The sequence below is a fragment of the Oratosquilla oratoria genome, chromosome 1, assembly GCF_046742065.1.
Source record: "Oratosquilla oratoria isolate Oo_2021 chromosome 1, ASM4674206v1, whole genome shotgun sequence".
NCBI classification, from domain to species: domain Eukaryota; kingdom Metazoa; phylum Arthropoda; class Malacostraca; order Stomatopoda; family Squillidae; genus Oratosquilla; species Oratosquilla oratoria.
Window position 1 is genome coordinate 84818292 of NC_134777.1, and position 15414 is coordinate 84833705.

At 40.9% G+C, this 15414-nt stretch overlaps 1 protein-coding gene across 3 annotated transcripts in view; it reads left to right on the forward strand.

Annotated features, from left to right (window-relative positions):
• Positions 1-11107, forward strand: part of LOC143019068 (protein fem-1 homolog B-like) — a 174318-nt gene extending 163211 nt beyond the window's left edge. For all 3 annotated transcript variants that reach the window (XM_076174843.1, XM_076174799.1, XM_076174915.1), the window contains 3 exons: positions 1775-1891; positions 2108-2214; positions 9036-11107. In XM_076174843.1, coding sequence (XP_076030958.1) covers positions 1775-1891; positions 2108-2214; positions 9036-9232 — 421 coding nt within the window. In that variant the 3' untranslated portion in view covers positions 9233-11107. The remainder of the gene's footprint in view (positions 1-1774; positions 1892-2107; positions 2215-9035) is intronic.
• The last annotated feature ends 4307 nt before the right edge of the window (positions 11108-15414 follow it).

The window sequence follows — 15414 nt, forward strand, 5'->3', positions numbered from 1 at the left end:
GCATGAGGTGGATTGGACGGGGGAATGGGGGTGAGGTAGTGTGTGTGTGAGCAAAAATTTTTGACGCAGCCCGAAGGGATTTCTCCCCATCCTCTCCTTTATATGGGGGGACGGAAAGGGGGGGGTCGCCGATTTAATGAAGCGGCCTTGCTGTGGATGTGCTGTGTCCTGCGACACTGCTTCTGACCCAGGGCAGTTGACAGGGTGCAGGGATGACCCGTCATCTAGGAGGTGCTAAGATGGGAGGGAGGGTGGAGGGGTGTGGAGTGTTTTTGGGGATGAAATGGGTGGGAATGTTTTTGTGCCTTGTCCTTTTTGGCTACCCCCCTGGTAAGGGGGAGAGGAGCCTTGGTATATGTATGTATCCTCTTCAAATTAAGTTTTACTTTGAGAGGTCTATTCTCTGCAGAATATTTCCCCATCATGTAAATTTCTTCTATTCTCTTTTCAAGTCCTTGTTCCTCCTGTGTTTTTTTTAGTATTTCTGTCACTATGTTCTTCTCCTCTTTTTCCCTTTGGAACCTTATTACCATAGATTACAATAAAAAAAAAAATTGTCTATTGTGTCTCTTACCCAATCTCTTTTTTCCTATATTACTTCTATCACAGTGTCCCTTGTACTTTCGTTCATTTGTTCTTTCATTATTTCTTTAAATAGTATTTTTTGGTTTTGTCTTTTTTTTTTTTCATTTTGTTTCTTATTTTCCATTTTTTTTTTTCACCAACTTTGCCTGCCTCTATTAGTAACTTCCCTCAACAAAGTTTCAATTTTATTTGTGTCATCATTTTTCATCTTTTCATTATCATTTTTTACTGTAGCTAGTTCCTTTTTCATTTCTTCCATTTCCTTAATTAATAGTGCATTTTCCTTTCTCAATTCAATCACTTCTTTGTATAGTTGGCTATGTTCCCTTTTCCATTCAACAATTTCCTTTTTCATATCAAATATTTCTTGGTTTATTAGTATGTTTTTAAAGTTCGTACCTCTTTCTGTTCTAAATCCATGGAATTCTTCATATCTAGGACTATCAATATTACAAATTTTTTTCTAACCACTCCCAAGGTCATTTCATAGTTACTCATGTCTAATCTTCTTTCATTTGTCTCAGTGTATGTTTATCAACCTTTTTTTTTTTTTTTTTTTTTTTTTTTTTTTTTTTTTTTTTTTTTTTTTTTTCTCGTCTCTCTCTAATTCTTACTAAACTTAATCACTTTGCTACATCACGGTTCTACCACTTGCCATTGCCCCCCTTCTGTTTGTTTACAACTAGGTAGTGCACCACTCTTTCATCAATAAATTGCTAGATTTAGCATTAGCTTGCAGAGCATTCTCAGGCACATCTGATGCATTCAACTGTCATTGTGTGCTCTCTCTTCCTTGCAGCCTCGTGTGTAGCTTCCTATGTATGCATGCATGTGCACAACAGCCAAACACCCTGCTGCTGGAACTGTGAAGCGCACAGCTCTAAAGTTTTTTTTTTTTTTTTTTTTTATCCTCATAAACTGGGGCTTTATGATGTCATAGTGAATTCTTTTTTAAGCTTAAGGCTTATATTTTGTACTTGTACAAATATAAAGAAAGAAAGAAAGAAAAAAGGACTACAGTTCCACAGTGCCTATACATGAGCTGCCACTGTTTGATATTCTGACAAAACTGTGCTTCTCATAATAAATATTAAGTTTATTATGAGTATTAAAAATACAACATCTCTATAATTTCACAAAGTCCATGTATTCTTGGTACAGGGACTATAATTGTCTATTTTTGTTTCAGATTTCCATGTGCTACTACTGCAAAACTTCTTATAACATGTGGTGCTAGTGTGAATGCCATGGATGCCAATAGAAATACTCCTCTTCACCTCATTGTATCATATCAGAAACCCATCAGGTAAAGTATAATGAAATAAGCACCACACAAAAGCTGTAGATAATTTTGAATACTTAGGGTTGCATTTATTTTTGAGAAATGAAATTTTTGTCCATTGAATAACCAAAGAACATAGATTTGGTTGAGATATGTAGATCCTTCTTAAATTTGCAATGACAACTATCTAGAGTTTTATTTCATTGCTAATATGCCTAACATTTTTTCCCCTTAATTCAGCGACTTCCTAACTCTACACAGTATTATTATGGCTCTAATAGAAGGAGGAGCTCATATGGACACAGTCAATCAAATGGGAGCAACACCCTTTGATTCTGCCACAACAGGTAAGCATTGTATGACAGAAAGAAATATTTGTGATATATTAATTTGCTTTGGGAAGGTATGTGATAGGTTGAGGTAGGTAAGACCAAGGTGATGAGATGTACAAGACATGAGAGTGGCAGTGAGCTGGAAGTAAGTCTTAAAGGAGAGAGGTTAGAGGAAATGGATGGTTTTAAATATTTAGGGTTACATGTAGCAGGAAATGGAGGAGTGGGGGTGAAGGTTAACTATTAATGGAAACAAGTAAAATGTCTTGAGTGAATAAAAAGTGTGATGAAAAATAATATTTGGGAATGGATGCAAAGAAAAGACTGCATGAAGGAGTGATTGTGCCTATAACATTGTATAAGGCAGAAACTTGGAATTTAATGGACACAGAAAGGAGAATTTTTAATGTGTTTACTAAGTGAGATATATGGTGGGCGTTGTGAGGATGAACATTTTAGGAAATGAGGAAGTGAGGAGGAAAGTAGGAATGGAAAGTGAGTTGGCTGATAGGGTAAATGAAAGAATACTGAAATGTTTTGGACACTGGAAAGAATGAATGAAGATCTATTTATGTACCCATATACCAAGGGCTTCGGGAGGTAGCCAAGTCAAGGCACACACATATCCATTCCACTCCCATCCACCACCCTTGTTCCCTTCTTATCTTAACTCTTCATAGATGAAGGGTCATCCCTGTTTCCTGCCTAGATCCTGGGTCAGAGGGTCATCCCTGTTTCCTGCCTACATCCTGGGTCAGAAGGAATGCAGCAAGACACAGCACATCAAAAGCAAGGCTGCATCACTTACAAGGCATCCCCCAATCCCCTGATGCAGAAAATAAAAACCTGGAGAATTCCCTTTGGCCTGCATCAAAATATACAGGTGCAACCATCCTCCACTCACCCTTATCCCTTGCCTCCTCCCTTCCTTGCTCAACAGACATTCCCCACTTGTTCAAAGCCCCTTTCACCCTATCCATTTCATCTTTGATCATCCCCTCAAGTTCACTCCATCCATCTCTGCTTTCCACACCCCTTTTGCTAATCTTTCTTCACTTATTCTTTCCATTTTTGTGTTTTGGAAGGAAATTAAAGAGAGGAAGGGGAGGTGAAAGAAGTAGAGAAGAAAAGGTAAAATGTGGAGATAGATGATAATGGAAGAGGCATGTGTTGCATAAAGTTTCACAGATCTCTGTGAAAAGAAACTTTGGACCAGGCTGCGGTCTGTGTTGTATTAATGTGGAATATGGGAGAGCTGCAACAGTACAGTGAGCCAGGTGCCACCAACAACCTCAGTGACCTCACATTGGCTGCCTCTTCCTGGCTGGTCTGCAGAGCCACCAGAAAACACACAATCAACAATAGTAATCACTTTCAGCTCATCATTCATCAAATCATGGGTTGACATCATCATCATCAGTAACAAGCAAGCAAATATGGATCCATGTCTATGTCCTTGGCTGAGAGAGGTAAAGATGAGGAAGAGTCACTAGTTGTCAGCTCTGTATGTATGAAAAAGGAATACAGTGAGACCTCTCATTAACGGACGTTAATTAGCTGTGTTTGCAGTGTTTTTGGTGCTGTTGTTTAGTGCATGCAATCACTATGTCACCCAAAAACCACTCCAAAATACCGAAAACACAGCGAAAACGCCGCAAACACAGCTAATTAACGTCTGTTAATGAGAGGTCTCACTGTAATTACAATTGAAGCTGATAGAGTTCTTAGGAGACTGAGTATCAGCCCTTGAGGGCTGCAGCTCTGATGGAGATAAGGTTTACTTGCTTACTTGGGTATACTTGGGTGGGTTTAGTGGATATCTCCACTCCACAGGGCCAACACATAGTGTCTGCCACCACAACTCTACTGTTTTTACCAGAGCCTTCTGCCCATCTGATCATCCAGGGATATAATCTAATTCTGCCAGAAATACATCTAATTGATGCTCGAATGCCTCTGTTGAGCAACCTGTTAGGTCCCTTGAGTTCTTTTGGGATGCAGTTGAACATTCTTACTGCTTTATATATGAACCTGTCATAAAGTAATGTTCCAGCTCTTCCTCTAGGCACTGGACCAACAGTGCGGGTATGCCCTCTACAAGTTGAGTAGGTTACACTTATTGGATTTGTGAGATTTGGCACACTTTTTCTCCAGTATTTCCCCGTCTGGGGTATTGGCTGCATGCTATTGTGGCAAAGTAGTATGCAGTTGATACTTTAGGGTCTATATGGGGCGCCCCTACAGACCAGAGCCACACATCATTTTGTCTATGATAGAGGAAAACTCTTCATAGAGAAATTATGACACTTTTATACTATGACTGTCCCTCTGTTATGCTGTCCCCCAACCCCTTGCTGCTGTCGTGTACCATTTCTCTGAGTATTCATTTTCTGCTGTGGGGGAAAAGAATACTGCCACCAAAAATTTCCACTTGGATCGTAAGAGGCGAGAAGAAAGGGACGGGGAGTGGGAATAGGCATCCTTCTCCTTGTAGCCCCACAGGGGACATTCCTAAACGAAAAAGTAAAGGCATAAGAGGGTCTGGGAGTTTTCCGACCAGCACCCTAAGGTTTGGGTCTTTTAATGTGCATGGATGTGGTACAGATGAGAGTAAAAGGGAAGAGATAGGTAGTATGTTTGTGAGAAGAAAGATGGATGTGTTGGCTTTGAGTGAAACTAAGCTGAAAGGGAAGGGTGAGTGTAAGTTTGGGAGTGTAAGTGGGAGGTTATCAGGAGTGAAGAGAGGGCGAGGGAGGGAAGGGGTGGCTATTCTAGTAAGTGAAGAGATAGGTAAACGTGTAGTGGAGTGGAAGGAGGTTTCCTCAAGGATAATGTGGATGAAGGTGAAACTGGGAAAGGAGATGTGGGTCTTTGTAAGTGCATATGGGCCTGGCAGTGAGAAGAGTGTAGAAGAAAGGGAGGCCTTTTGGATAGATTTAAATGACTGCATAGAGGATTTAGGGAGAAATGTCAATGTAATAGTACTGGGAGACCTTAATTCTAGGGAAGGAAATGGTCCAATTGATGGAGTGGTTGGGAAATGTGGAGTTCCAGGAAAGAATCGTAGTGGAGAGTTGATGGTGGAAATGTGTCTAGAAAGAGAGTTGATGATATCAAATACAGTGTTTCAGAAGAAAGTCAAGCATAAGTACACATGGGAGAGGGTGGTGGATGGAAGGGTAGTAGATAGAGCGTTGATGGATTATGTAGTGGTAAATAGGACTATGATAGGAAGAGTTAAGGATGTACATGTGCTAAGGGGAGAGGGTGGGGGAATATCAGATCATTTTTTGGTGGAAGGTAAGTTGAGAGTGGAGGATAGATGGAGAAAGAGGAAAGGGAAAAAAAGGTAGGGAGGTGCTTAGAGTGAACTCTTTAAAGGAAAAGGAGAAGGAGTACAAGAAGAAGCTGAAGGAGGAGTGGGAGGGAGTGAAGTATAGAGTAGAGCTAGGTGTGGAGGAGGAATGGGGATGGTTCAAGGAGGGAGTCACAAAGTGTGCAAAGATGGTGTGTGGAACAAGAAGGACAGGAGGAAATAGAAGGAAGGGTAGTGAATGGTGGGATGAGGAAACAAAGAAGGTTGTAGAAGAGAAGAAGCGAGCTTTCACAGATTGGTTACAAAATAGGACAAGGGAGTCATATGAGAGGTACAAAGAAAAGAAAACAGAAGTAAAGCAAAAGGTAAAGGAGGCAAAGAGGAGAGCAGATGTGAAATGGGGTAAGAGTATGACAGAAAATTTTGAAAGTAATAAAAAGATGTTTTGGAAAGAAATTAAGAGAGGAAGAGGAGGCGAATCAAGTAGAGAAGAAAAGGTAAAAGGTGCAGATGGAGAGATGATAATGGAAGAGAAGGCAATTAGGGGAAGATGGGCAGAATATTTTAGGGAGTTGCTAAATGTGAAGGAGGATAGGGAGGGAAAGATAGCTGCAGTGGGAAATGCTAAGAAAATGAGATTGATGAGTGAGGAAAATGGAGGAGAAATAAGGAAGGATGAAGTGAAGGCAGTTGTTAAGATGATGAAAGCAGGTAAGGCACCTGGTCTGGATGGATGCCATGCAGAATGTCTAAAAAAAGGAGGTACAGTGATGGTGGACTGGCTGGTGAGGTTATTTAATGTTTGCTGGAGAGAGGGTAGAGTGCCAGAGGACTGAAGGAGTGCCTGTATAGTTCCACTTTACAAGGGAAAAGGGGACAAGTGTGAATGTAGTAGTTTCAGAGGGATTAGCTTGTTAAGTGTAGTTGGGAAGGCTTATGGAAGGATCTTGATTGAGAGGATTAGGAGAGGAACAGAGGGAGTAATTGGTGAGGAACAGTGTGGATTTAGGACAGGTAGAGGTTGTGTAGATCAGATCTTTGTGGTAAGACAGATATGTGAGAAAGCTATAGGAAAGGGGAAGGATGTTTTTTGGGCTTTTATGGATCTGGAAAAGGCTTATGATAGGGTAGACAGAAAGGCACTGTGGGAAGTTATGCAGATATATGGGATAGGAGGAAAGCTTCTAGGAGCTGTTAAGAGTTTTTATGAGAGTAGTAGAGCTTGTGTCAAGATTAGAAATGGAGAGTGAGTGGTTTGAGGTAAAGGTGGGACTTCGTCAAGGATGCATTATGTCGCCCTGGCTGTTCAACTTATACATGGATGGGGTGGTGCAAGAGGTAAATGCAAGGGTAGTGGGTCAGGGATTGGAGATGTTTAAAGAAAATGGAGAAAAGTGGGAGGTGAGCCAGCTGTTGTTTGCGGACGACACTGCACTTGTGGCAGGATCGGAGGAGGGACTGAGGAAGTTGTTGACAGAGTTTGGGAGAGTATGTGATAGAAGAAATCTAAAGATAAATATGGGTAAAAGTAAGGTGATGAGATGTACAAGGGGTGAAAGTGGCAGTAGACTGGAAGTGAGCATTAACCCCTTCCATACGGTGCCGCACACGTAGGCGTCATGGGGAGCGAGTGTATTCGCGAGGCTGCCATATCGGCGTCTTGATTATATTTATTGTAGTCGCCCCTCCATAATGACATTCTTTCTAATTCTTTTGTAATCGCATTTTCTATGGTTATCAAAATTTACGGGTGAAGAGAGAACGATCGATATAAGCGGTGACTATATTTTATGATGCGAGTATTATTACGACACCGTACGGCTGGCATTGGCTGCTGCCACCGAGATCTAAGTCCATGACGCCTACGTGTGCGGCACCGTATGGAAGGGGTTAAGGGAGAGCGACTGGAGGAAGTGGATAGTTTTAGATACTTGGGTGCAAATGTGGCAGGAAAAGGTGGAGTGAAGGTGGAGGTAGAATGTAGATTGAGAGAAGCGAGTAAATGCCTTGGTGGATTGAAGAGTGTAATGAGGAATAGACATTTGAGAATGGATGCTAAGAGGAGACTGTATGAAGGAGTGATTGTGCCAACAGCACTGAATGGAGCAGAAACATGGAACATAAGAGAGGAAGAGAGAAGGAGTTCGAATGTGTTTGAGATGAAGTGTCTGAGAAGATGGGGGTTACTAGGCTAGATAGAGTGAGAAATGAGGTGAGGAGAAGAACAGGGGTGGAAAGGGAGTTGGGGGATAGGGTTGTATTAGGATGGTTTGGACACATGGAAAGAATGAGTGAATAAAGACTAGTAAAAGAGGTATGGAAGGCAGATGTGGAGGGAATGAACATGAGGGGACGTCCTAGGATGAGGTGGATGGATGGGGTGAGGGGGGGGCTTTGGGGAAGAGGGGAATGTCTGTTGAGGAAGGACGGGAGAGGACAGAAGACGGGTGAATGGAGAATGGTTGTATATGGATGATGTTGTGATGCATGAGGTGGAATGGGTGGGGGGATGGGGGGTGAGGTAGTATGTGTGAGAAAAATTTGACGCAGCCCGAAGGGATTTCTCCCCATCTTCTCCTTTTATGCATGGGGGGGGTCACCGATTTAATGAAGTGGCCTTGCTGTGGATGTGCTGTGTCTTGTGACACTGCTTCTAACCCAGGGTAGTGGACAAGGTGCAGGGATGGCCCGTCATCCAGGAGGTGCTATGATAAGAGGGAGGGTGGAGGGGTGCGGAGTGTATTCAGGGATGGAATGGGTGGGAATGATTTTATGCCTTTTCCTTTTTGGCTACCTTCCTTGTAAGGGAGAAAAAGCCTTGGTATATGTATGTATTTTCCAGAGGTATATCACCATGTGATTGATGGGTTTTGAAATTGGGTATCATTTCTTCCTTTTCCCATGAATAGAGCTGATAGCTAGTGACTACTCCCCATCCTCTATCATCAGCTGTTGATATAGAAATAGTCCCATACTAATACAACACAAACTGTGCCCAGTGTTTCTACTCAAAGAGATCTGTAGGAGGGCCTGAGGATCATGACTAGCTGCTGTCTAGTCAATGAAACTCAAGGCAACAGTTATTATCATTGAAACTCATGACATAGTGCTGCAGTTATAATTGAAAGGAACAAAATTCTTCTCACACTTCTAAAGCAGTGGTTCTTAACCTGTGGGGAATTCCCCACTGGTGGGGAATGGTGGAGTTACCAAGTGGGGAATGACCGGTCGGACAGAAAAACCACTGTCTTTTTTTTTTTTTTTTTCTTAATTGATGTGTTTTTGTTTCTTTTTGTTTGTTTCTGGTGTCTTCTTGTTGTCACATTAAGGGCCGTAAAATGGCACAAAAAAGCAAAGCGTATATTTACGTACTAAATACTGCATGGGTTGAAATCGAATTTGTCAAAGACCAATGCTGTGGTGGGAAATGGAGAGTTGGCTCACTAAAAAGTGGGGAATTGGAGAAAAAAGGTTAAGAACCCCTGTTCTAAAGGATAGAAATTTTATCTTTTTATTTCAGGTGTGGCAGAGATAATACTACGAACTCAGAAAAAACTCAATTTGAAATGTTTAGCTGCCAAGGTTGTTAAGATTCATGGAATTCCCTACAAAGGCCAAGTCCCAACACATCTTGAAGCTTTCATTGAGCTGCATGGCCCTGGACATGTTGATGGACTAGGACAGCGGTCCAAAAATCCTGAACAACAACATCTCTGAAAGTTCATTCAGAAAAGGGGAGTTTTTTCTGGATGAAATGAAGGTGTAATTCATGCAAGTGGAAATTTAAGTGTGGGTATCAATTCTTTGTGATGTAGATGTTTGGTCATAGTGGATAAGTTTTTGTATTATACAGTTTTGTAAATAATGGAAATGTGTGCAAGGAAAGAATGACCTTGTTGAATTTAAAATTCAAAAGTGGTTAGCACTAAGTACCTACAGTCGCCTTTTAAACTGAATATTATGTCAAGTGGTATTAGTAAATTGGTTTGAATGAAAAGTTGTAATTTATATGTTTAAGATAAGGAAAAATTAAATTAATATTGAGGGTTTAAATTGTAAATAAGTATTCAGAAAAATAGTTGAGTATTATTGAATGAAATTTAACTGAGTGGTCTTGAAGTATAAATAATTGAAATGGGTTTCCAGAAAAATATGATTTGTGTTTTTCCTTGTGATATAAAATAACAGTCCTAGGGGTAACATTTTGATAAAGCTAAGGAATTTCTAAGGCTTTAGTACTCTCTTTTTCGGTACTATGACACTGTGTCATAGTATGTTCAGTAAAACAAAGGTGAGAAGGAATAGTTTTCCATCAACTTCATTACTTACATCTCCATTTCATGCACTGTATATGAAGAATTACCATTGTAGCTTGCATTTTTGTTCATGTGGAAATACCACATCAAAGGCTTAGGAGTTTCTTTGAGTCTCATAATTTTTTCCCCTGTGATTTTACACCATTAATAGTGTTTTGGGTGTACCAGATGTACGAGTATGAGTTACTCACAACTTGTGTTAATATGGCTTTTCACAGCTGTTCTTTTGTTCATTGCATATTTAATTCAGGAAGTTATGAAATACTTTTGTAGGAGTATTACTGGATTATTATGGATGGATTGATAGAGTGAAAGGGGCTTTGAGAAAGAGGGGAATGTCTGTTTAGCAGGAAAGGGGACAGGAGATAGGGGTGAGTGGAGAATGGTTGTGTATGGATGATGATTTGATGCAGCCCAAAGGCATTTCAACACATCTTCTCTATTTTTTGTATGAGTGGGAAAAGAGGGAGGGTTGCCATGTAGGCAAAGAAGTCCTGTCATGTACTATGTCTTGCTGCATTGGTTCTGACCAGGACAGTGGAGAGGAGACAAGGACGACAATGAGGAGCCAAGATGAGAGGGAAAGAAAGGTTATAGATGAGAGTGGATGTGTGCCTTGACTGGCTACTTCCCTTATAAGGGAGAAGGAGCCCTTGGTATATATATGGATAGATTATTATTATTATTGATAATATTAATATTTTTATTATCATCATCATCATCATCATCATCACCATCATCATCATCATCATTATTGTTGACATTATTATTTGTTTGATTTCACTAGAAGAATAACTTTTGAAAGAAGTTACTAATATACATGAGTTGGTGATTTTTTTCAGTTCTCTATTCAAGCAGTACACAGTATGTGTGTAAAGGAATTAAAGATTTTTATGTGTGCTTGCCACAGCAACAGTATTAGATGAGAGTAACTGGTGAATACAGTTAGTGTCTTACATAAATAATTATTTTTGTCACATATTCTTAGTAACTTGTGCAGTTTGATATGGTTAGATAATTTTGTTCATGTTAATGGCAGACATTTTTATTAAACTGAAGGACATCTAGATGGGTCCTGACCCTGCTTTCTGTCTGCATGGCAGCCATCTGTGGAATGATGTGTGATGTTAGCCTGAGCAAAATATATAATGTGTATATTGAAAAGATTACAGTATTGTAATCTCAAAATCAGACTATCCCAAACTCTTGAGTGTGATCTAAGAGAAGTGATGTATCTCCAACCAGATTAATACTTATTATACCATGACATGAAATATGTGCTGCTTTCATTCACCTGTTACAAAGTTGTTCATATTATATGGTTACTTAGATGCTACTCATTTTCTTGTTTGTAATCCCCAGTAAGGAATTACAAAAAAAAAAAAAAAAGGAGTACAAGAAGCTGAGAGAGGAGTGGGAGTGAAGGGTGGAGTAGAACTAGGAATGGGGATTGTTCAAGGAGGGAGTCACAAGGTGTGCAAAGATATTGTGGAACAAGGAGGATGGGAGGAAATAGGACAAGAGAATTGTATGAGAGTTACAAAGAAAAGAGAAGTAAAGTGTAAGATAAAGGAGGCAAAGATGTGAAATGGGGTAAGAGTATGACAAAATTTTGAAGCTAATAAAAATATGTTTTGGAAAGAAATTAAGATAGGAATCAAGTAGAAGAGAAAAGGTAAAAGGTGAAGATGAAGAGATGATAATGGAAGAGAAGGCAGTAAGAGGAGGATGGGCAGAGTATTTTAGGGAGTTGCTAAATGTGAAGGAATATAGGGAGGGAGAGGTAGTTGCTGTGGGAAGCACTAAGAAAATGACAGTGGTGAATGAGGAAAGTAGAGGAGAAATAAGGAAAGATGAGGTGAAGGCAGTTGTTAAAATGATGAAAGCAGGTAAGGCACCTGGGTTGGATGGATGTCATGCAGAATGTCTAAAAAAAAAAAGGAGGTACAGTGATGGTGGATTGGCTGGTGAAGTTGTTTAATGCTTGTTTAAGAGAGGGTAGAGTGCTGGAGGACTGGAGGAGTGCCTGTATTCCACTTTACAAGGGAAAAGGGGACGAGTGAGTGTAGCAGTTTCAGAGGGATCAGTTGGTTAAGTGTAGTTGGAAAGGCTTATGAGAGTGTCTTGATTGAGAGGAACAGAGGGAGTAATTGGTGAGGAACTGGGTTTAGGACAGGTAGGGGTTGCATTGATCAGATTTTTGTGGTAAGACAGATATGTGAAAAAGCTTTAGGAAAAGATAAGGTTTTTATGGATTTGGGAAAAGCTTATAACAGTAGGCAGGAAGGCACTGTGGGAGATATTACAGATATATGGGATAGGAGGAAAGCTGTTAAGAGCAGTCAAGAGTAATAGAGCTTGGTATGTATTATGTCGCCTTGGCTGTTAAATTTATACGTGGATGGGATGGTGCGAGAGGTAAATGCAAGAGTAGTGGGTTGAGGATTGGAGATGGTTAAAGAAAATAGAAAAAAGTAGGAGATCAGCCATTTTTTGTTTGCTGAAGACAGTGTGCATATAGCAGAATCAGAGGAGGGATTAAGGAAGTTAGTGACAGAATTTGGGAAGGTATTGAAAGAAGGAAGTTGAAGATAAATGTAGGTAAAAGTAAGCTGATAAGATGTACAAGGGAAGGAAGTGGCAGCAGACTGGAAGTGAATATTAAGGGAGACTGGAGGAAGTAGATCATTTTAGATACTTGGGTGTGAATGTGGCAGGAAAGGGAGGAGTGGTAGTGGAGGTAGGATGTAGATTGAGAAAAGTAAGTAAATACCTCGGGGGATTGAAAAGTGTAATGAGAAATAGACATTTGGGAATGGATGCTAAGAGGAGATTGTATGAAGGAGTGATTGTGTCAACAGCTCTGGGACAGAAACATGGAACATAAGAGAGGAGTTTGAATGTGTTTGGGATGAGGTGCCTGAGAAGTATGATAGGGGTTACTAGGCTGGATAGAGTGAGAAATGAGGAGGTGAGAGATAGGGTTGATGAAAGAATATTGGGATGGTTTGGACACATGGAAAGAATGAGTGAAGAAAGATTAGTAAAAGAGGTGTGGAATGAGTGAACATGAGGGGGCAACCAAGGATGAAATGGATGGATGGGGTAAAAGGGGCATTGGGAAAGAGGGGAATGTCTGTTAAGGAAGGATGGGAGAGGACAAAAGATAGGGGTGAATGGAGAATGGTTGTGTATGGATGATGCTGTGATGCATGAAGTGGAGTGGGTGGGAGATGGTGGGTGAGGGAGTATGTATGAAAAATGAATTGATGCAGCCCAAAAGGGTTTTTCCCTGTATCCTACATTTCTGCATGAGGGGATGGAGAGAGGGGTGGGTCGCCTATTTAATGAAGCAGCCTTGCTGTGGATGTGCTGTGTTTTGCGATACTGCTGACCCAGAGCAGTGGGTGAGATGCAGGGATGACGGAGTGAGTGTCAACTTAAGAAGGTCAATAGCTACCGTGTCAAAGGGCTTACAAAGGGTTGGATACATTGAGATTCGAACATGACCACTAATATGACCTTTGTGTGAAGTACATAAGTGGCAAGCATCAATGTGGGTGTGTATATCTGTCCACATGGATAACCAGAAGTACTGCAATCTGGCTTGCGTAAGGTACTTGTCTTCTCCTGGGTGCCCCACGATGGGTGAATCGTGTACAAGGTTCAGTACTTCAGGAATGAGTTCTGTAGGAACAACAAACTGAAGCACTGAGCGGTTTGGTTCATGTTTGTTCTTAAGTGTTGTGTTGTGATACAGTACTTCGTCTATCAAGGTGTAGTTTTCGATATTTGGAGGAAAATCATCAGTATTTGTTGTATCACCGGAAGTGAGGAAATATATCACAGGTTTCCACAGGAGGTCTTACCGTTGCGCTGCAGCAATGCGCGCTTGCGTAAGATTTACTGAGGTGGATATTTGACTGATGATCGCTACATGCCTACTGAGGGCATCTGCTACTACGTTAACTTTAACGTGAACAAAATGGAAGATGGGCATGAATTCTTGTATGGTAAAAAACTAACGTGCTAATTTACCTGTGAGAGTACCTGTGTGGATGTGTATCTCATAACCAAGTATGATTTCTTTGAAGTGTTTAAGGGCGTAAATTACAGCTAGAACCTCTGTTTCCGTTGCAGAGTAGTTTTGTTCATGCTTGTTGAGTGTGTGGCTAGTATAGGCAATTGGTATGAGTTTCGTGTTGTGTTGTTGCATGAGGACTGCGCCAAGTCCTGTGTAGGACACATCAGTGTAAATTGTGAAGGGAAGTTTGTGGTCGGGAAAAGCAAGGACAGGTGCCGTAATTAAGGCATCTTTTAAGTCATTTAATGCCTTCTCATGGTCAGGCATCCAGTTAAAGTGAGTGTCCTTGATAAGTAAGGCAGTTAAGGGTGCTGGTATGCCAGTGTAACCTTTGATAAACCAAGGAATGATCATATGTGATCAACAGAAGTAAGGCGTGGAAATTCCATGACTGCCTTGACCTAGTTCTGCAAGGTTAACATTCCTTGAGAGTTAAGGACGTACCCTAGGATGCGTATTTCCTTCTGAAAGAAGGAGCACTTCTTAATCTTCGGTTTGAGTCCTGCCTGTGCTAGTCGTAAAAGGACAGTGTCAAGTGTGTGTAAGTGTTCATTAACAGATTTGGAAGCAATGATGTCATCGAGATACATGAAAACTGAGTGTCCTATGAGTCTGCAAGTACTGTGTGCATGAGACATGTGAAAACAAAGGGTGCTGAAACAAGACCCATAGCAAGGCGTTCTTACGTCTGTTACGTCTTGCATGCGTGTGTACAGTTGTGGGCTAGGAAGGAGAGGTGGAATCCTGAGGTGGTACTGATGTTGCTGAGCACGTGTCTGAGTTGTTTGTGTTTGCTTGCTTGAGCTGGGTCACATGGAGTTTGTTTACACTTGGGTGGTTGAAGGATGCAAGGCAGGAATGAAATTGTTGTCATAAATGATACCATGTTGAGCTGGATATATGACAATATTGTGTTGCTGCATCAAGACCAAGCCAATAAGGATGTCAGCGGGGAAATGTAAGTCAGCTACATAGACAGTAAATGGAATGGGTGGGCAATGAAAAATTTCCTAGAATAGGGAAGGGTACACCATCGACGTTAGCTAAATGACTATCAGGGGGTTCTAGGATGGTGACTTACTTTCGTTCCAAACGGAGTTTGCTAAAGGTGAGAATGGGAATGATGTTTACAGGAGATCTAGTGTCTAGGAAAATGGTGAGTTTGCTGTTGTTTGCGGTTGCCTTGAATACCATGGAAGGTGAGGAATTGTCCATGTTGGTTAGGGTGAACACAGGTAGAGTTGGTGAGGTAAGTTCCTTGTGTGGGGTTACGTGCTGTGTTTGTGTTTCCTAGTCATGCTGAATGTGTGTTATGCGTGTCTCTGGTAGGGGAATGTTGTAGTGATAAATGTTTTTGTCGTCTTTGAACTAAGAGGATGCGACAATAGTCACATGTGTGGTAAGATTTACTGTGGTGCTCGCAGTAGTGATTTGGCTGGGATGTCTGTCTGTAATAGCATCTGTTTATGCTGTATCCTGGTTTGTTGCAGTATTTGCAA